General features: G+C 47.7%; 1 protein-coding gene across 3 annotated transcripts; it reads right to left on the reverse strand.

Moving 5' to 3' along the window:
• Positions 1 to 340: 340 nt before the first annotated feature.
• LOC308464724 (arylacetamide deacetylase-like 4) lies at positions 341 to 18,815 on the reverse strand. Of its 3 annotated transcripts, none has more exons than XM_080984267.1 (4): positions 18,428 to 18,815; positions 17,453 to 17,666; positions 3,480 to 3,543; positions 341 to 1,155 (listed from the first exon to the last, which is right to left on the reverse strand). In XM_080984267.1, exons 1-4 carry the CDS (start codon positions 18,602 to 18,604, stop codon positions 381 to 383), a joined length of 1,230 nt encoding a protein of 409 aa, XP_080840393.1. In that variant the 5' UTR covers positions 18,605 to 18,815; the 3' UTR covers positions 341 to 380. The 3 variants fall into 3 exon arrangements, with proteins under 3 accessions (XP_080840393.1, XP_080840392.1, XP_080840394.1); XM_080984266.1 differs by lacking the exons at positions 17,453 to 17,666; positions 18,428 to 18,815 and adding exons at positions 10,042 to 10,258; positions 11,878 to 14,446; XM_080984268.1 differs by lacking the exons at positions 17,453 to 17,666; positions 18,428 to 18,815 and adding an exon at positions 11,878 to 14,459.
• Between the last annotated feature and the right edge of the window lie 1,002 nt (positions 18,816 to 19,817).

A 19,817-nucleotide genomic window follows, 5' to 3' on the forward strand; every position in this document is an offset into this window, starting at 1 on the left:
CGGGTTAGCGGAGTCTGTAACCCAAAGTGTTTGTAACCCGAGGTGTTTGTAACTCAAGGGACCACTGTATTACTAACATTTGATGAAAAAAACCAAGGTAAAAAACCAACATATGACCCACAATATTTTATAATGACATATCAAATATCATTTGATATTTATTTAAGTGAATGAGGGAGAAATGAGGGAACAATGAGGGAAAATGTAATACAGTACAGTTCTTAAAAAGTTTACAGAAATGAATGACCTTCTTTGTCTTCCAACAATATTCTTCCTCTTTTGTGGGAGGATATTATTTCCTCATTGTAACAATCCTGAAGTAAAAAGAAAAACTCTGATCCAAAGTTTTACTCAGTCTAATTTATTAAAATCATTCATTACTATAAACCTTTTAAGAACTGTATTACATTCTGCAAACATTTCTGTGTGCTGGGAAATTCAATTGCCTTCAAACCAGCCATGGTCATTATTGCATGAAATCCATCTTGAACATGATACCATGTCACTGGCACACCATGGTCCTCTAACCGCTTCTTGTACAACAGCCCATCATCCCGGAGAACATCATATTCACAGGTTAGAATGAAAGTCTCCGGGAGCTGGCGGATTATGTCATCCTCTGCTAGAAGGGGGGCAAACACTGTCTCACCACCTCTTTTAACTTGTTCATAAAGTTCTTCTGAAAATGGGGCAGGTTCTACAGGAACATAGCCCCTAGCTTTAAATTCTTCTGGAATGTTATCAGCACTTAGCCATTTTTGGTATTTCTCTCTCAAATCAGGAGGGACATGGGCGCCTTTCAGAACTCCATCTACATTCATTGTCTTCCCAGTGAGAGATAGCAAACCAAGACTGACAGCTCTTTTCCGGAACAAGGGAGGAATTGAATGGTTTTGCTGATAGGATGGCAGATTGAAGTCCATTCCTTGGAGGAATGGGTAAATGAGGACCTGAGCTCGCACTCTTGGGAGGTCCTCTCTGGTCACCAGTTCTTGGCAAATGGCTGTAGCATATGTGCCTCCACTACTCTCCCCAGCAAAGGCAATGCGGCTGGGGTCCACTCCGTATTCCTCTGCATTCTTCAGAAAGTGTATTGCAGCAGTACAGCAGTCCTGTACTGCGGTTGGAAACGGATACTCAGGACTTAAACGAAATCTAAAGAGAGAGCAAGATATCTTCAATATTCAGCAACACAAACAAGGAATATTTTCCTGCATGACATATTGCAAGGGTTGGGGATCTTTCTCACCCTGAGGGCCACTTTCTATTCTATGTAACCTTCCAGGGGGCAACATGCCAACTGTGGATGGGACAAGAGGCAAAAATGGAAATGTGAACTTTCCCATTTGAGAAGTGGGCTTGTTCCCTATCCTCCACCCATTCCCTATCCTCCACCCATTCCCGATCCTCCACCAAAGCAAGCAAGGCACGTTCCAGGAAGGCAGATGCCACTCAAGGATGGTGCACAAGAGGGGTAATGGTGTGTGGTGGGGGGTTGGGGTGAGTTCACTGGGAGAAATGGAGAGGCCTGGAGTGCAGCATCCAGCAATGTGCTTGAGGTTCTGAACCCAGATAAAATGCTAGTTGAGCATCCCGTTCTCAGTGACCACTGGTCAATCATTGGAGAAACTCACAATCAGGACATGAGTACAGTGGTACTTTCCCCTCCCGCAGTTTCCAGCAACTGTTCTTCAGAAGGACACTGCCTCCAACTGCAGAGGCAGACTATCACCATCATGGCTAGTAGCCACTCGTAGCCTTATACTGTGTGGATTTGTTTAACCCTCTTTTAAAGCCTTACTTTCTTTTATCTGAATTTTCCAGCATTCAGCTTCATTGAATGTCCACATGTTCTAGAGTTAAGAGAGAGGGATAAAAACTTTCCCCTGGCCGCTTTCTCCATGCCATTAAAACGCTTCGCTATTTTGGATGCTTCCTTGATTTCATTTTCCATCTCAGGATCTCCCTGAGCGTTTTGATCAGGAGTGTGGCGTTTGCCTCCTAGGTGGATCATAAGGAAAGGGTTAAATGTGTGTGAAGTGATTGGCCAGTGGGAACCCGAGGGGAGGAGTAAAAGTTAGAGTCAGAGGTGTGTGGAAGTCAGTTGGTTGTTGAGAGTTGGGAGTTGGAGAAGGAAGAGGGAGGCTAAGTCTGTGGGTTGGTCGAGTTGTGTTGTGAGAGAGTGAGAGGAACTGTTAGGTGGAGTCAGATAGTGGGATAATCAGTTTGAAGTTGTTAGTTGTTCATGCCTATAAAATAAACTCGATTATTTGTTAATGTTAACAACTGTCTGGACTCCGTGTGTACCCGAGAGAAACGGGTTGGTGGCAGCGAAGAGGCAATCACAGTGGTGGCACAGGGATCAATAGACCGTCAAATGTCCGGGGACCCTGTGTGATCGCCACAAGGAGGATGGGAACACAACCCCAGTACGAAATCCCTCTTGGGACCCAGTATGACCACCCACAATGATTATGTGGAGAAGTCTGTCTCTTCTGGGATTTCTTGCTTCCTGGACTCAATGCTCTTTTTTCACATGCAGGGTGACACCAACTCCAGAATGTCCCACCTTGCCTTCGTGAGATAACTGTGTCCCACTGGTTCTCTCCATTCCACCAGGCTTCTCTTTCTGCCCATCGTATCCCTTATGGCCTCTAAAACCAATAAGTCAAGTTCACCCATCTTAACCAGGAGGCTTCAGATCATGCACCAACGGTGCATTAAGGCAGCAAGGACGGAGAGATGGTGGCCATTACTGTGGGGAAGGCTTGCGTTGTTAAGGGCTCTGAAGTTCTGGCAAATGACACTTCTCCCAATTTACCACTGCTGTCTTGGGAAGGTAAGTGTGGCTGATGTGGTGGTTTCTGCAAATGAAGTTTAATGTTTGTTGTGTGCTGCCTTGGAAGGAGTTGTGTCCTGAAAGGCAGGATATAGAGAATTGTGATAGATAAAATGGGGATGGATTTAGAAGCAATACCATCCTCTCATGGAGGATAAGGTTTTCCATGGGTACTGCAACACTACAGAGCTGCCGGAACACACCAAACAGGTGCCAGAACGCAACAAAGAAGTGAGTTCTGGTGAGTTCTGGCTGAAAACACCCCCCCTGCTAGTCACAAGGGGGGTGCCCCCTCCACTATCACAGGCAGTAATGCTTCTGAATACCAGTTGATGTAAATTGCAACTGGGGGTAGTGGTCTAGTGCTCGGGTCCTGTTTGTGAGCTTCTCATTGACAACCTGGCTAGCCATCATGACAATCACATGTTGATCCCTTTGGGCCTGCTCCAGCAGAGATGCTCAAAGCTAGAGGGATTGGGGCCCAAGGTATGAAAATCTAAGTGCAAAGGTATTATAACGGTTGGCAAAATCACTATGTTAAAACTTTATCAGGCTTTCTCTGAGCTCAGGTGTTAGGAAGAGTTAGAAGCTGTGGAGAATTACTCTTTTTTTCTGCTACAACAAGAGTGAAGATACTTACTCAGGACACATAACCACTGAGTCAGTTTGGTGGGCAATGGCACGGCAGATCCTTTCAGTGGTTCCTGGAAAAAAGAACAAAACACACACAGAGACACTATCAGAGATTATTTGATAGGCTCCATTACAAAACCTCTTAGGCATGGGTAGGCAAACTAAGGCCCAGGGGCTGGATCTGGCTCAATCACTTTCTAAATCTGGCCCGCAGATGGTTCGGGAATCAGCATGTTTTTACATGAGTAGAATGTGTGCTTTTATTTAAAATGCATCTCTGGGTTATTTGTGGGGCATAGGAATTCATTCATATTTCCCCCCCAAAATATAGTCCGGCCCCCCACAAGGTCTGAGGGACAGTGGACCGGTCCCCTGCTGAAAAGGTTTGCTGACCCCTGCTCTTAGCAATTGACATTGAATTCACTATGAGTTGGATCCAGTGTTAGTCCTACTAAAAGTAAACTTGGTGAAATTAACAGCTATGATTAATTCTGGTCTGCTATTTTTTTTTATTAAAAAAAAACTTGATTGTAGAAAACAACAACCACCTTTAATGGGTTTCCTCTGAGAAAAACTAAGTTGGACTGAACCGTTGATAAATGGGGCATCGCCAGCTGAAAACCATTATGTGGATTTTGTTCTCTCCTGATCAGTAGCTCAGATCAAGCAGTGTCAATGGGTAAAAATTAGAACAGAACCAGACCGACCTCAACCCACATTCCTGAGCTTCTTTCTGCATTATTTCTGACCTTCTCTGGAAGACTTTTCATAGAAGTCCCTTGGCGCATGAAGCAAAAACGCCTTCTATGAAAATTTAAAGTGTTAGGTCGTGGGTTGACATAGCAGCCGGCACAGCGATTTCTTCAAGTAGCTCTTTATTATGGTAAGCTGGAATAGAACTAACTGCGAACAGCTCAGCCGGCCTGTATTTATAGGCAGCCGGCTGTCAACATTGTAACCACAACAGCCCAGAGTTCCCGCCTAAAATAACTGCCGCGGACCTGAGTGAAAACTATCTACAGACCTGAGTGAAAACTATATACAGTATCCCCCTGTTGGCCCAGGGTGAAACTACACTACATAACACCCCTCCCCACCGAGATAAGGCGTTAGTTACAATCGTAATGGTTTCCTTATATACAGCACTACGCGTAATGGTTCAATTAAGCACAAAAGCATATCGGTTACATTTCCCATACTTAGACCAACAGTGATACCTGTCCAACAACATAGTCCTTTAAATAAGTTGGGCGCTTGGAAACTCTGCCAGACCGCCGGGGACTGGTAGCCAAGTCCGGAGGGCCACACAGTTCTCGCTGAGGCTGTGGTGCAACCCTAGGTGGCGTTGGAACCAACTCCCCTGGATCCGCTGCTGTGGGTGGAGCCTCCGCAAGTGGAGTGGTCTGAGTCTGTTCTGAAACGGCTTGGTTCGGCTCCACGCTGGCAGTTTGTGAGGGAGGTGTAGGTGGGGCCTCGCCATCTGTACGTGTCTCTTCTGGAGCCGCAAGCGCAGTTGGGGGCACCTCGGTAGTGTCCAAGTCCCCAACCCTGCGCCTAAGCTGGTCTATGTGCCGTCGCCACAAGCGTCCGTCTTCGAGTGCCACCTGGTACGAGCGAGGTCCAGTGACTCCCACTACTGTGGCTGGCACCCAAGGGATGTCCCCCACATAGTTCCGGGCAAAGACCTGGTTTCCTGGGACAAATGACCGTGGTGCGTTGGCACAGCCTGGGGGTTCAGCCACGGCAAAGTCTGGGTGTAGCCGGTCGAGCGGTGACCTGAGGCGGCGGCCCATAAGCAGTTCAGCAGGACTCCTCCCTGTGGCCGCATGAGGGGTGATGTGTTGCACGAACAAGTATTCGGCGACCCGCTCATGCCAGTCTCCCCGGTCCAGGCGCGCCAGTGCCTCTTTTGTCGAGCGCACCATTCTTTCCGCTTGCCCGTTGCTGGATGGATGAAAAGGTGCCGTTAGGGCATGGCGGATGCCCAGTCCCAAAAGATACCGCTCAAACGTGCCTGACGTGAACTGCGGTCCGTTGTCAGAGACAAGGACATCAGGACACCCATGCGTTGCAAACAGGCCTCGCAGCACCCGGATGACAGCTTCGGTAGTGGTGGAGGGCATCAGGGCGACCTCCAGCCATTTGGAATAGGCGTCCACCACTACCATAAAGGTCCGGCCGTGAAAGGGGCCAGCCAGATCGATGTGCACCCTCGACCAGGGTGTCTTTGGTGTCTCCCAGGTGTGTCCCTTAGCTGCCGGTGGTGCAGGCCTCGACTCCTGGCACGCTTGACAGGCGGACACCCAGGCAGTGATGGCATCGTCCATATTAGGCCACCAGACGTAACACCGAGCCAACGCCTTCATTTTGACAATTCCCGGGTGGCCAACGTGCAGAGCCTCCAGGACGCGCTGACGGAGTCCCTGGGGAATCACGACGCGGTCTCCCCACAGCAGGCAGCCACGATGAGCTGAGAGTTCATGTTGTCTGGTTGCGAAGGGCTGGAACTCCGATGCAAAAGGCCCTTGTGGCCACCCCCTCCACACCCAGTTGAGCACCCGGCTGATGGTGCGATCCTGGGCAGATGCGGAGGCCACAGTGGCAGCCGATACAGGCGCTGCCGGAAGATCCTCAATCAGAAGGAGCGATGAAGCTGGAGCCGGGTCTTCCACAAATGCTGGAAGAGGGCAACGGCTGAGGGCGTCGGCATGGCCCATCGATTTCCCCGGGCGATGGATGAGCCGGTAGTGGTAGGCAGCCAGGAAAACAGTCCATCGCAGCATGCGTGGTGAGAGGACCGGTGGAGTTGGACGATCACCGGCGAGGAGGCCCAAGAGTGGCTTGTGGTCAGTGATGAGGTCAAAAGTCCTGCCATAGAGGTATTCATGGAACCTCTTCACTCCAGCCACAAGTGCCAATGCCTCCTTGTCGAGCTGGCTGTAATTCCGTTCCGTCGGAGATAGTGTCCTGGAAAAGTAGGCGAGCGGTGCTTCTCTTCCATCTGGAAAACGGTGACTAAGGACAGCACCGATGCCAAAAGGTGAGGCGTCGCAGGCAAGGACCAGCGGCCTGGATTCACTGTACTGTACCAGCACACTGTCTGAAGAAAGGAGAGCCTTGACCGCGTTGAAGGCCGCCGTCTCCCGATGACCCCAGGCCCAAGGCGTCTTAGTGCTAAGGAGTCGGTGAAGAGGCTCAGCCACTGTGGCTTTGTGGGGCAGGAACATGTTATAAAAGTTCAGCAGCCCCAGGAATGCCTGCAACTCCGTTTTGTTCTTTGGGGTGGGGGCCTGCTGGATAGCGCGGATCTTGGATGTGGTTGGATGAAGACCGGAGGCATCGATAAGATAGCCCAGGAACTCTACCTGTGGAACGGCGATCTGGCACTTCTCCCTCTTTACCTTGAGCCCGGCCTCCTGGAACCTGGTCAGCACGGCACGGAGGCGCTCGAACAGCTTCTGGTGTGAGTCTGCAGACACCAAGACGTCATCAAAATATGGTACCACGCCCGGAAGCCCTTGCAGGAGACGCTCCATAAGGCTTTGGAAGATGCCAGGAGCCACACTCACCCCGAACTGCAACCGGCGGCAACGGAAAGCCCCCCGGTGGGTGACGATCGTCTGGGCTTCAGCAGTGGCATCATCGACTGGCAGTTGTTGATAGGCTTGGGCAAGGTCCAGCTTAGCGAAGACCTTACCCTCACCCAGGGAATGCAGCAGGTGTTGGACAACAGGAACCGGATAAGCGTGCTGCTGAAGTGCCTTGTTGATCGTGCACTTGTAGTCAGCGCAGATTCTCACCGACCCATCTGGCTTGACAGGCGTGACGATGGGGGTTTCCCACTTTGCGTGGTCAACCGGCTCCAAAACTCCTTGGGCGATCAGTTTGTCCAGTTGTTCATCCACCTTAGCCTTGAGAGCAAAGGGAACCCGGCGTGGCTTTAGCTTGATGGGGGCGACTTGTGGATCAAGGCTAAAGGAGATGGGCGTACCTGTATATTGGCCCAAGGTGCCGTCAAAAACCTCGGCAAAGTCTTTGACCAGACCCTCAGTCTCTGCGTTAGAGATGCAGTTGATGCCGGTGACTTCCAGGCCGAGGGCATCAAACCAGTCTAGCCCTAGAAGGCTTGGCCGCTGACCTTCGACCACCACCAACCGGAGCAGGCCCGAAAAATCCTTGAAGGCGATCCGGAACCGGCCAATGCCTACCACGGGAATGTCGTTTCCCTGGTAGTCTCTCAGGTGTACGCGGTGAGAGTCGAGTTGCCTTTTGGACACTCTGGGTACCAGTCTTTTGATGGTGCTCCATGACACGATGGACAGGGCAGACCCGGTGTCGATCTCCATGTCACATGGAGCTCCTTCAATGAGCACCGTGACGTTCAGCTTGCGTCGCGTAGGCGAGTCGGTTTGGCCAATCGTGGTTCCAGACGGGCAGCGGCAGTTGGTGAGAGCGAAACAACTTTCCTTGGCAGACTGGAGTGAAGACTTGGACTTGCGAATCGATGAAGGGGGGGTGTCAGACGGAGCCGATCGGCAGACCTTAGCGATGTGGCCCCTTCTGGAACACTTCCTACAGATGGCGTCTCTGAATCGACACTTGGCACGGGAATGGTTGCCTCCGCAGCCAGCACATTCCGGTTGGCCCTTGGACTTCTGTTGGAACTTCCTGCGCTCCCGCTTTGTCTGGTGCACGTCATCGTCTTCACTGGAGGATGCCTCCTCACTGCTGGCCTTTTCATGATGCACCGGAACTGGCTCCCTAGCAAGACGCGGGCTGCTGGACTTGCGGATCTCCTGGGCGGAGCGTTCAGCAGCTTCTGAGGCCACAGCCTCCTCAATGGCTTTCTGTAGCGTGAGGTCTGGCTTGGCTAGGAGGCGCCGTTGCAGATGGATGTCCCGGACCCCGCAGACGATTCGATCCATCAGGGCATCGTCTAAGTCTCGGAACTCACAGTGCATTGCAGCCTGTCGCAGGGCGGTGGTGTAGTTGTTGATTGACTCCCCCTCTGCCTGGTTCCGGTGGTAGAACGCATGGCGGGCAGCAATCTTGGACGGCTTTGGTGCGTAGTGGTTGCGGAGCTTCTCTTGGATCGTGTCCCATGGTGTTGCCTGGACTGCTTCAGGCGCAACCAACGCTCGGGCCGTCTCAAACACCTCAGGCCCACAGAGGCTGAGGAATAGGCCCCGCTTCCGCTCCTGTGATACTTCTGTCAGCTCGTTGGCTTGGAGGTAGCAGTCGAACCGAGCGAGGTAGGAGTCCCATGATTCAGAGGCTGGCGCAAACGGCGGTAGAGGCACAAGTGAAGCCATGATTCCGATGCCGGCGTGAAGGGCGATGGATGGAACACAGTGCTCTAGCCAGAACAGTCAGCTCTGAATTGGTTCTGCCCAGTGATTTCGCTCAGTGATTTCGCTCTGTGATTCAGCTCAGTGATTCAGCTCAGTTCAGAGGCTGGCCGCATCTGGCTGTGCTCTGATGTCCATCCATCCCATCCTCGTCGCCAGAGTTAGGTCGTGGGTTGACATAGCAGCCGGCACAGCGATTTCTTCAAGTAGCTCTTTATTATGGTAAGCTGGAATAGAACTAACTGCGAACAGCTCAGCCGGCCTGTATTTATAGGCAGCCGGCTGTCAACATTGTAACCACAACAGCCCAGAGTTCCCGCCTAAAATAACTGCCGCGGACCTGAGTGAAAACTATCTACAGACCTGAGTGAAAACTATATACAGTATCCCCCTGTTGGCCCAGGGTGAAACTACACTACATAACATAAAGGTTTTTCATTGGCCACGACGCTAGGATTACCACAGAACTGGTCACCCATACAACGGGAAGCCTCAGCCTCATTTTTAATTTTTAATTTTTACAATCCCATCCTGCCAAGTTCATTGAACTTACACTACCTACTGTTCAGAAACTGCAGCTGATGCAGAATTCAGCAGCCAGCTTGCTCACGGTGGCAAGACAGTTTGAGCATATAATGAAAATGCCTGCCCAACTACATTGGCTGCCAATTTGTTTCTGGGCCCAATCCAAAGTACAGGTTTTGACCTATAAAGCCTGAAATGGCTCAGGACTACAATCGCCAACTGGCTTTGACTCCAGTGCTGCACTGCTGTGGAGAACAAGCCCTGCTTGAGATGACCATGCTGTAAGATCTGGGCTCCCTCCATGCAGACTGACGGTGTAAATATGTGAATAAGGCAGTTTCCTCCATATCTTCAGTTCTCAAAAGGAGCACTAACCCTGGGTGAGTGGACTAGGAGCCAACACCTAAGGGCTGTGGTCCCTTTGGCCCCCCAATAAAATATTTTAGGGGAGCCAGTCCCCCCAAAATTGATGGGTATTGCCATTCCAATAGTGTGTGTGCACTACATCATGTGATCAATATGCAGGGCATGGTTTACTTGACCCCCCGCAATATTTTATTCAAATGATACGAGGGCAGCACAAACCAGCTCCACCCCTCCATAGCAAACATTTCAGGAACTTTACATTAAAGTAGCGCCCCAAATTCTCCTCAAAGAACATAGTGAACCATTTCAAAAACAATTCACAGAACTTACGGATGCTTCCAAATAGTGCACAGCCTCCATGAAAAAAGATGATTCCTCTCCTTTTCCCAGCAGGTGATGTTTTAGGCCAGTACACCCTCCCTGGCACTCCATCAAAATCCAGATCCTTTATGATCAGCTTTGGGTCCCTCATTACTGGAATGAACAGGCACGCGGCCCTGAGTAAGGCAAATCTATGGCAGATGCCCAGTTTTTCCAGAATTCCTGCCTGTTTGAACCAAAACATTTACCATTGATAATTAGCATCAAATCTTTTTCATATATATAGAGGGGGGGAGGGGAGTATTTGATCCCCCTGCTAAATTTGCCCATTTGCCCTCTGATGAAGAAATGACCAGTCCATAATCTCTGACTTTTGTCGCCTGGGTTTCTGGGGGTTTTCCTGTTGTTATTATGTCTCTCACAGCTACAATAAACCTACCATTAAAATTATGGACTGGTCATTTCTTCGTCAGAGGGCAAACGGGCAAATTTAGCAGGGGATCAAATACTTTCCCCCCTCACTCTGTGTGTGTGCGCGTGTGTGTATATGAAACATATGTCTATTACCTGTGGAATGGAATCCCCACATGTGAGGTGACTACATTGCATACTGTTTTTTGTTGCATCAATTAAGTGTTTTAAATTTGTTGTTAGCCGCCCTGAGCCCGGTTTTCTGAACAGGGAAGGGCGGGGATTAAATAAATAAAAAATTATTATTATTATTATTATTATTATTATTATTATTATATCTTTTCCTTCCTCTTTGGATGGAGAGTGATTCTTCCTGAGCAGCACAGAAGTGAAGCCCCTGACCATTCCACTTCCTTGTATGCTTCTTCTTGATGGACACCATGAGAAACCACACTAAGTGGGTGGTGTTCGGTGCTAGTCCTCCTCAGAATAAATCCACCTAAGTGGATATGAATAGAGCCTGCTGGATTAGGGCAATGTCCTATCTAGTACAGCATCTCACAGTGGCCAACCAGGTGCCCCAATGGGAAACCCACAAGCAGAAGCTGAACACAAGAGCCCTCTCCCTTCCTATGTTTTCCAGGTTCAGAGCCCAGCCATGGAGGCTAGTAGCCACCCAAAACCTTCTCTTCCATGAATTTATCTAATCCTTTTTGGAAGCTATTCAGTTTGGCAGCCATCACTGCCTCCTGTGTGAGAGAGCTCCATAGTTTGAATATATCAGGTGTGAAGAAGTACTTCCTTCTATCTGTCCTGAATCTTCCAACATTCAACTCCAGTGAATTCTCCACAACTTCTAGTGTCAAGAGAGAAGGTGGGGGGACTTTTCTCTATCCAATTTCTCCCTGTCTTGCATAATATTATCATGTCACCTCTTAATTGCCTATCTGAAGAATATTCGAGAAATATTACAAACATTGCAGCCCTTTTTATAGGGGTGTAACTTCATCAGCTGTTGGCGCTGTGGTTTAAACCACCATGCTGCTTGGACTTGTTAATCGGAAGGTTGGCGGTTCAAGGCCCTGCAACGGGGTGAGCTCCCGTTGCTCGGTTCCAGCTCCTGCCTACCTAGCAGTTCTCAAAAGCATGTCAAAGTGCAAGTAGATAAATAGGTACCGCTCTGCCGGGAAGGTAAATGGCATTTCTGTGCACTGCCCTGGCTTTGCCAGAAGCGGCTTAGTCATGCTGGCCACATGACCCAGAAAAACTGTCTGTGGACAAACGCTGGCTCCCTCGGCCTGTAAAGTGAGATGAGCGCCGCAGCCCCAGAGTTGTTTGCGACTTAACTGTCCTGACAGTTAACTGACTTAACTGTTAGGGGTCCCTTTACCTTTACCTAACTTCATCCCTGTGATATATGTAAAAAAACCTTACCAGGATAAGTCCATATGCTAGAGAGAAATCGAAAAGTAGTAACTTTCCACGACAGCTGATTCCTCGAGGCAGCTGCATCCTGATAAGGCGATAATAAGCTCCCCATGCAAACAGCAAGAAATTAATGAAAATGGTCATGTATAATATCAGTGTCCACAGACTTCCACCAAATGCCATTTCTCTCAGAGGCACAGACATAAGGACGTCGCCTTAGCTAATGCCCCTGGCTTTTATAGGACAACATTCGATGTTACATGCAAGAGAACATTGTCAGCCAACCCACTTAATCCTAATTGAGAATAGTTAAGAACTGAATATCACTGGGTGTGGGTGTATGTTAATTGGTGTGAATTTGCCCAACCTCTCCTCCTGAGGGAGCTGCTTTGCTTCAAGGCAGTACCTACCTGCTGTCATCCTGCATTCACAGCAGTCAAGCATCTTGTTTAAAAGATCAGAGTACAGTATTGTGCTGCAGTGACTTATATAAACGAGACAAACATTTTATCATGCTTGGTGGACATGTAAAAAAGTAAAAAAAAATATTGGATACAAATGCATGCATTGATGTGGAGAATTATGAAGATTAAGTTCCAGCTGAAACCAGAACTCTTCCTGCTTGGACTTATGGATATACAATTAGAAAATAACTATTTTTTCAATATATGATTATGGCAGGAGACTATTGTATGCCCAAAGATGGAATGACACATGACTGAGTCTTCTCATGGAAGAATGGTTGTTAAAATTAACAGACTTAGCCGAGATGGCAAAATTGACATGTTTAATCAGAGAGAGGTCATTGTTAACATTTACTCAAGATCGGAAACCTATCGTAGACTTTTTGCATGAAAAAGAAAATGAAATAATGACATATGGATTTGGAGATTGAAGGTAATACTCGGTTATAGAACGTGGTTGTGTTGGGTGACATATTGCCATGAATGAAGTACCTATAGTTTATATACAGTATAGTGGACAGATGAAGACTTGGAAGTTTTTAAATTTCTGTATTTTATCTTTTCTGTTTTCTCTTTTAAGTTCTTTTCTATCTCTTTCTTCTTATCGTTTTCTCTCATCCCCCCCCTTCCTTTCTTTTCTCCTCCTTTCCTTTTCTGTTTTCCTATTTTTCTCTCTTTTTATTTTATTTAGGTTAATGTTGGATAAAAAAGATATTTGGTCTTAAGTTTTGTATCTCTTTTTATAAACTCTAATAAAATTTATTCTTAAAAAAGGGAGCTCTCTGCTGTCTGTGACAGAACCACTGACCAAGGGCTCAGAATGCTTGTTTCCCCTTCATCTCTCAACCATCTCCTGGTTAACATCTTGAGCATCTATGCTCCCACTATGTGCCCTGACATATGGACCAAGGACCAGTTCTGTGAGGTGCTAGACCACACTATCAGGATGTTCCCAGCCTGCAAACACCTATTCCTGCTGGGAGATTTCAGTGCTGGAGTTTGGGGTGATCATCACACATGGGGCAATTGCATAGGTGACTTTGGTATAGGTAGCATGAATGAGAATGGACAAAAGCTGCTTGAGGTGTGCTTGCATCACGGCCCCTGCATCACAAACACCCCTGGACAGGACAGAATCCCAACAAAAATGTTGAAAATACGCCTCAACTCCTCTCTCATGGCGCACCTCCATGGCCTTCTCTTGCAGTGTTGGGAAACAGGATCTGTGCCACAAGACATGCACAATTCCAGCATTGTGACCCTCTACAACAGTGATGGCCAAACTTGGCTCTCCAGCTGTTTTAGGACTACAATTCCCATCATCCCTGACCACTGGTCCTGTTAGCTAGGGATGATGGGAGTTGTAGTCCCAAACAGCTGGAGGGCCAAGTTTGGCCATCACTGCTCTACAAGATCAAAGGTGACCACCTGTCAGGGACCGTGTTGAGGAGGGCTGCACTGAGGAGGAATGGTGGGAGCCACCCCCTCCACCTGATCCTGAATCTTCCCAGGAGCAGGAGGACAGTATAGATTTGGAACAGTGGTTTGCAGAGAGACATAGTTCAGAAGGCAGAAGCTGGGAAATACTGAATGGGGAACAGCTAGGAGAAGAAGCACTGAAAGATTAATAGGGATGGAGGTGTTTAACAGATTCACAGTCGTTGGACAGCATTCCTCCGCCCAGCCCAAGGTCAATAAAAGCTCAGAAAGTCTCAGAACAGAAAGCACAACAGGTACAAGAGCAGATTATAAGATGTAGGAGTGACACAGAATGTTACTTCTGGCTTGGTTCTATGGAAGACGGGTAGAAATTTCATCACAGCCGTACGCACGAGATATCAGAGGCTGAGATGGGAGTAATCAGCCTCCCTACTCCCCCAGGGTCGGGGGTGGCAGTCTCATCTGCCGTTTGTCCAACACCTGGCCCCAAGTTTGGAGGGAATGAGGGGGCATGGGGCACTGGATGGAAAGCACTGTGCGTTTCTTGGCAACTCTCCAAAGTCATCTCTTAAGATGAAAAATTCGATTTAAGTTTTGGACATGCTCTGAGTGAGGAGGGAGAAACAGTGATCCATGCGATGGTCACCTCCAGGCTTGACTACTGTAATTCACTCTACGCGGGGCTGCCCTTGAAGCTGTCCCAGAAACTCCAGCAGGTGCAGAATGCTGCAGCGAGGCTCCTCACGGGGTTTCTGCCATGGGAGCATATTCATCCAGTGCTTTTCAAGCTGCACTGGCTCCCGGTGGAGTACAGGGTCAGATTTAAGGTGCTGGTTTTGACCTTTAAAGCCCTTCATGGCTTAGGACCCTCATACCTATGGGACCGCCTCTCCCGGTATGCCCCACGGAGGACCTTAAGGTCCATAAATAGCAACACCCTAGAGGTCCCGGGCCCTAAGGAAGTCAGATTAGCCTCAACCAGAGCCAGGGCCTTTTCAACTCTGGCTCTGGCCTGGTGGAACGCTCTGCCTCATGAGACCAGGGCCCTGCAGGATCTGATTTTTTTCCGCAGGGCCTGTAAGACAGAGTTGTTCTGCCTGGCCTTTGCCTTGGAATCAATTTGATTCCCTCCCCCCTTTCTTTTTTCCTTTCTCCTCCTGTGATGAGGCTGCATTTAAAATCTTTTAATCTTTTAATGTTGTATTTTAATCTTGTTTTTTAAGTTGTATTTCAATCAGCTTGTTTTCATTATTGGTTGTTAGCCGCCCTGAGCCTGGTCTTCGCTGGGGAGGGCGGGGTATAAATAAACATTATTATTATTATTATTATTATTATTATTATTACTACTACTACTACTACTACTACTAATACTCTGCTAATTAATTCAGCCCCTGAAGTGCTAAAAAGGATTCGAGCCCTAGCCACTTCTTTCATGCCATTATAAACTTCTATCTTCTGAATGCTTCCTTGATTTCATTTTTCATCTCAGGATCTCCCAGAGCATCTTGGTCAGGGGGATGAGAAATTGGGTCCATTTCCTGGTGGGGCCGGGTTGCGGTCCAGCTGCCTAGCCACTCACCTCAGCGTCAGGGCGGGACAATGTCCTGCATCCCGCTGGGGGAGACCCCGGCCACGTCAGGTTGCCAGGCGGCCAATCAGGTCGCTTGGGGGCGTGGCCGGGGACGATTTAAGCCATGGCGTGATTCTGAGGCTTCCTCTTTCAGCCTCGCGCCTTGCTTGTAGGCTTCACATCAGGGCATCTGGTTGGCCACTGTGAGAACAGGATGCTGGGCCTGCAGCAGAGCGCTTATGCTCAGAGGGATTGGGCCCCAAGGCATAAAAATCTAAATACAAAAATGAACACCCATTCCACAGGTTGTCAAAAATCACTATGTTTAAAGCTTTGTCAGGTTTTCTCTGGGCTCATGTGCGAGGAAGGGTTGCAAACTATGGGGAATTGCTCTTTTTTCTTGATAGAACGAGCATGAAGATACTTACTCAACACTTACAACCACTGAATCAGATTGTTTGGCAAAGGAACGGCAGACCCTTTCAGAGACTCCTGGAAAAAAGCACACATCACACACGGCCTGCTGTGAGCAATTATTTGTTACACTGCATTACAAAATTCCTTGGTCATTCACATTGAAATCACTGTGAGTTGAATCCAATATTACGTCTGCTGAAAGTAAACCTGCTGAAATTAACAGATATGATTAATTCTGGCATGGTAATTAATTTTTTACGTCACAAAATGTATATAACACTTTGTTATGTACTGAAGTTCTCACCCTGGGCCAGCAGGGGGATACTGTAGATAGTTATGCAAATGAAGGATCGAAAGTGATGTTCAGTGATTGGATAGTTTGTATGCAAATGAAGGATCGAAAGTGACGTTCAGTGATTGGATAGTTTTAGAAAGTTGCTACAGTTACGTTGTTCTGGAGCTCTATATAAGCAGGCTGACTGAGCTCTTCAGTTCAGTTCTGTTCTGGCCTCTGAACAAACAAGAGCTGTTTGAAGAATCGCTGTGTCGTCTGATATGTTCGCCCACAACTTAACACACTTGATTGTGGATCTCCGCTGGAAAATCTACATTAGATTGAACCCTTTATAAATGGGGCGTGACTAGCTGAAAACAAGTATGTGGATTTTGTTCTCCCCTGTTATTTCTGATAATCTCTGGAAGTCCTTTCATAGAAGTCCCTTGAAGCATAGAGAAACCCCTTTGACATTATAAGGATTTATCACTGACCGAGATGCGAAGAATTACAACAGAACTCAGCACCATTTCCTGCAATCCTATCTTGCCATGTTCATTGAACTTAAATTGCCTACAGTTTGGAAACTGCAGCTGCTGGAGAATTCAGCAGCCCATTTGCTCGAGGCCACAAGATGGGTTGAGCATATAACGCCAATCCTGGCCCGACTGCATTGGCTGCCAATTGGTTTCCAGGCCCAATCCAAAGTGCTGCTTTTGACCTATAAAGATTTAAATGGCTCAATACCACAATACCTCAAGGACCACCTCACCCCATATGAACCAGTCTTGACCCTGCAATCATCATCTGAGGCCCTTCTTCATGTGTCTCCTCTGTGAGAGGCCCAGAGGGCAGCAACAGGAGAAGGGGCCTTTTCTGTGGTGGCTCCCCATTTGTGGAATGCTGTCCCCAGGGAGACTCACTTGGCACTTTTATTACATATGTTTAGGTGTCAGGCAAAAGCATTCCTCTTCTCTCAAACCTTTGGCTAATTAAACAGTCTACATCCTTTTAAACTGTTGGGAATGGTTTGTTATTGTTTCTTATTATGGCATGCAAAGCAGTATAGAAAAAGAAATATTATCAGTGCTTTTTTCTGGGGGTACACAGGGGTACGCATATCCCTAAACATTTTTGTGAATCTTTGTACTTTTATCCATTTGCTGTATTTATTTTCCCTGCTTTGAACTATAAAATGGTGATTTTCTTGAGTCAAAATGAGAGTACCCTAACCATTTTTTTTCAGAAAAAAGCACTGATAATAATAATAATAATAATAATAATAATAATGGGGTAGCAGAAGCCAACCTCCACCCCTCCATAGCAAACATTTCAGGAACTTTACATTACAGCAGCACCCCAGATTCTCCTCAAAGAACAGCATGAACCATTTCAAAAACAATTCACAGAACTTACGGACGCTTCCAAATAGTCCAACACCTGGATGAATGAAGATGATTCCTTTCCTGTTCCCAGCAAGTGTCCTGGGCCAGAACACCCTCACCGGCACCCCATTGAAAACCAGGTCTTTTATTATCAAGTTTGAGTCCTTCATTAATGGTGTTAACCGGCCCATGGACCTCATAATGGAATATCTATGACAGATGCCCAGTTTTTCCACAGGTCTGACCTGCTTAATCCAAAACATTTAGCATTTATAATCAGCATTACATAACTTTCATCTCTCTCTCTCTGGCATATGTCTGTTGCCTTTGGGATGGAACCCAGGCATATGAGGCAACTAAACTGTATATCCTTACCTTCCTCTTTGGATGGAAAATGGTTCACCCTGAGCAGCACAGAAGTGAAGTCCCTGCCCACTCCCCTTTCCTTGTACGCTTCTTGTTGTTGTAGTCCTTAAGAATCACACGGAATGGGTGGTATTCAGTGCGAGTACTACTCAGAATAAATACATTGGAGTGGATAAGAACCTAAGCAGGGCCTGGTGGATTAGGACGATGGCCCATCTAGTCCAGCATCTCACAGTGGCCGACCAGGTGCCCACAAACCAGGAAACCCACAAACATGACCCAAGCACAGGAGCCCTCTCCCTTCCTATGTTTTCCAGGAACTTGTGTTCAGAAGCATTGCTATCTCCATCTCTAGAGCCAGAACATAGCGATGACCAGCCATGGCCTAATCCTCTTTGGAAGCTATTCAACTTGGCAGCCATCACTGCCTCTTCCATAGCTTCAGTATGTTCATGAGAGTGTCATGAGGGAGGGAGGAAAACTTTTCTCTATCCACGTCCTCCATGTTAGGTATAATTTTATAAACTTCTATCATGTCGCCTCTTACTCGCCTTTCCTCTAAACTGAAATATTTCAAACGTTGCAGCCCTTTTTAGAGAGGTGTCCCTTCATCCCCGTGATATATGTAAAATAAACTTACCAGTATCATGACATAGCCCAGTGAGAAATCACCGAGTAGTACTAATGCATGGCAGTTCATTCCTCGAGGCAGGTGGGTCCTAGTAAGACGATAATAAGCTCCCCATGCAAACAGCAAGGAGTGAATGAAAATGGTCATATATAATATCAGCATCCACAGAGTTTCACCGAACGACATTTCCCTTAAACTCAGAGGCACAGAGACAAGGACTTCGCCTTAGCCAATGCTGGTGGGTTCTATAAGAGAACCACCTATGCCATGTGGGGAAAAAACATCCTAGGCCAACCCACATAGTTCTCAGTTGAGAAGGAAACAAATAGTTTAGTAATTTAGTAAAACATTGCAGCTCTCCTGGATTCCTGGAAGACGCTGTTTTTCCTCACACAGGGTGTGGATACGCATTGGTGGGTGTGTATTTGCCTATTTTCTCCTCCCAAGGGAAGTTGTGAATAGGAGTTCGCCTGCCCTCCCACACAAAATTATTGTGCCTCTTCCCTCCCTGAGGAGTTTATCAGGGATAATTAAAAGGGGCGGCACAACGATGCAGGAGGGGCTGGCTGGCACGACACTGCAATGGCATCCTCCCAACAGGAGGGTCACTGCAACTTTCCAGAACAGTGTGGTGAGGAAAGAGGTTTGGCGCTGTGCAGGCTGACCAATGGGAGCCAATCCTACCCAGTCTATAGCTCTTGCAGAAATCAGTTTGCTGCTCATACAGCTCCACTTTCCATTTATATTGTTTGTTTGTTTGTTTGTTTGTTTGTTTGTTTGTTTGTTTGTTTATATAAGCTTCCTCTGCTTATACAGTTTATGGACCTGAGTTAGCCATGCCCATTCTCGTCTGAACTGGGTACAGTTCAATGGATGTGGAACACATTCTCAGGTCCCCCCCCCCTCTCTCTTTCTCTGTCCCAACAGTTGTTATTGATACTAACTGAAGATTCCAGACCATTTCCAAATTCAACTCCATGCATAACATGTTGCAGTAATCCAAATGGAAGGTTGCAAGTGTTGGTTTGTCCTCAAGATAATGCTGCAGGCCACCACCTAATGCCATGACACCATAGGGTGGAGGTGGTGAGGGCAAGGAAGGAAAGCCAACATTGCTGTGGGGGAAAGGGCACAGAAGAAGAGCTCCCTTGTGATGGGGCTTGTTTGAATCAGAGGGGATTGTTTTACTAGCACTCTTCAATTTCAGTGTTTGGGGGGAGAACTTTGGGCCCCACAGTGTTCTTTGGGTCTCAACCTTGGGTCCCTAGATGTTTTTGAACTACAACTCCCATCATCCTTGAGCATTGGCCATGCTGGGTAGCCATGATCTCCTTCTCATATGTCTCCTGGATGGTGCCAACTCTTTCTCTTATGGGCTTTCTGTGAAGAGGAAATCCCC

Source organism: Podarcis pityusensis (genome assembly GCF_964106645.2).
Source record: "Podarcis pityusensis genome assembly, chromosome: 16".
NCBI classification, from domain to species: domain Eukaryota; kingdom Metazoa; phylum Chordata; class Lepidosauria; order Squamata; family Lacertidae; genus Podarcis; species Podarcis pityusensis.

Coding starts and splice junctions, on each gene's coding strand:
- LOC308464724 (XM_080984266.1), bottom strand. CDS start 12,075: ATGTCTGTGCCTCTGAGAGAAATGGCATTTGGTGGAAGTCTGTGGACA. Junction 3,544..10,041: donor TGCACTATTTGGAAGCATCC/GTAAGTTCTGTG, acceptor TCTTTTTTCCAG/GAACCACTGAAAGGATCTGC. Junction 1,156..3,479: donor TCAGTGGTTATGTGTCCTGA/GTAAGTATCTTC, acceptor CTCTCTCTTTAG/ATTTCGTTTAAGTCCTGAGT.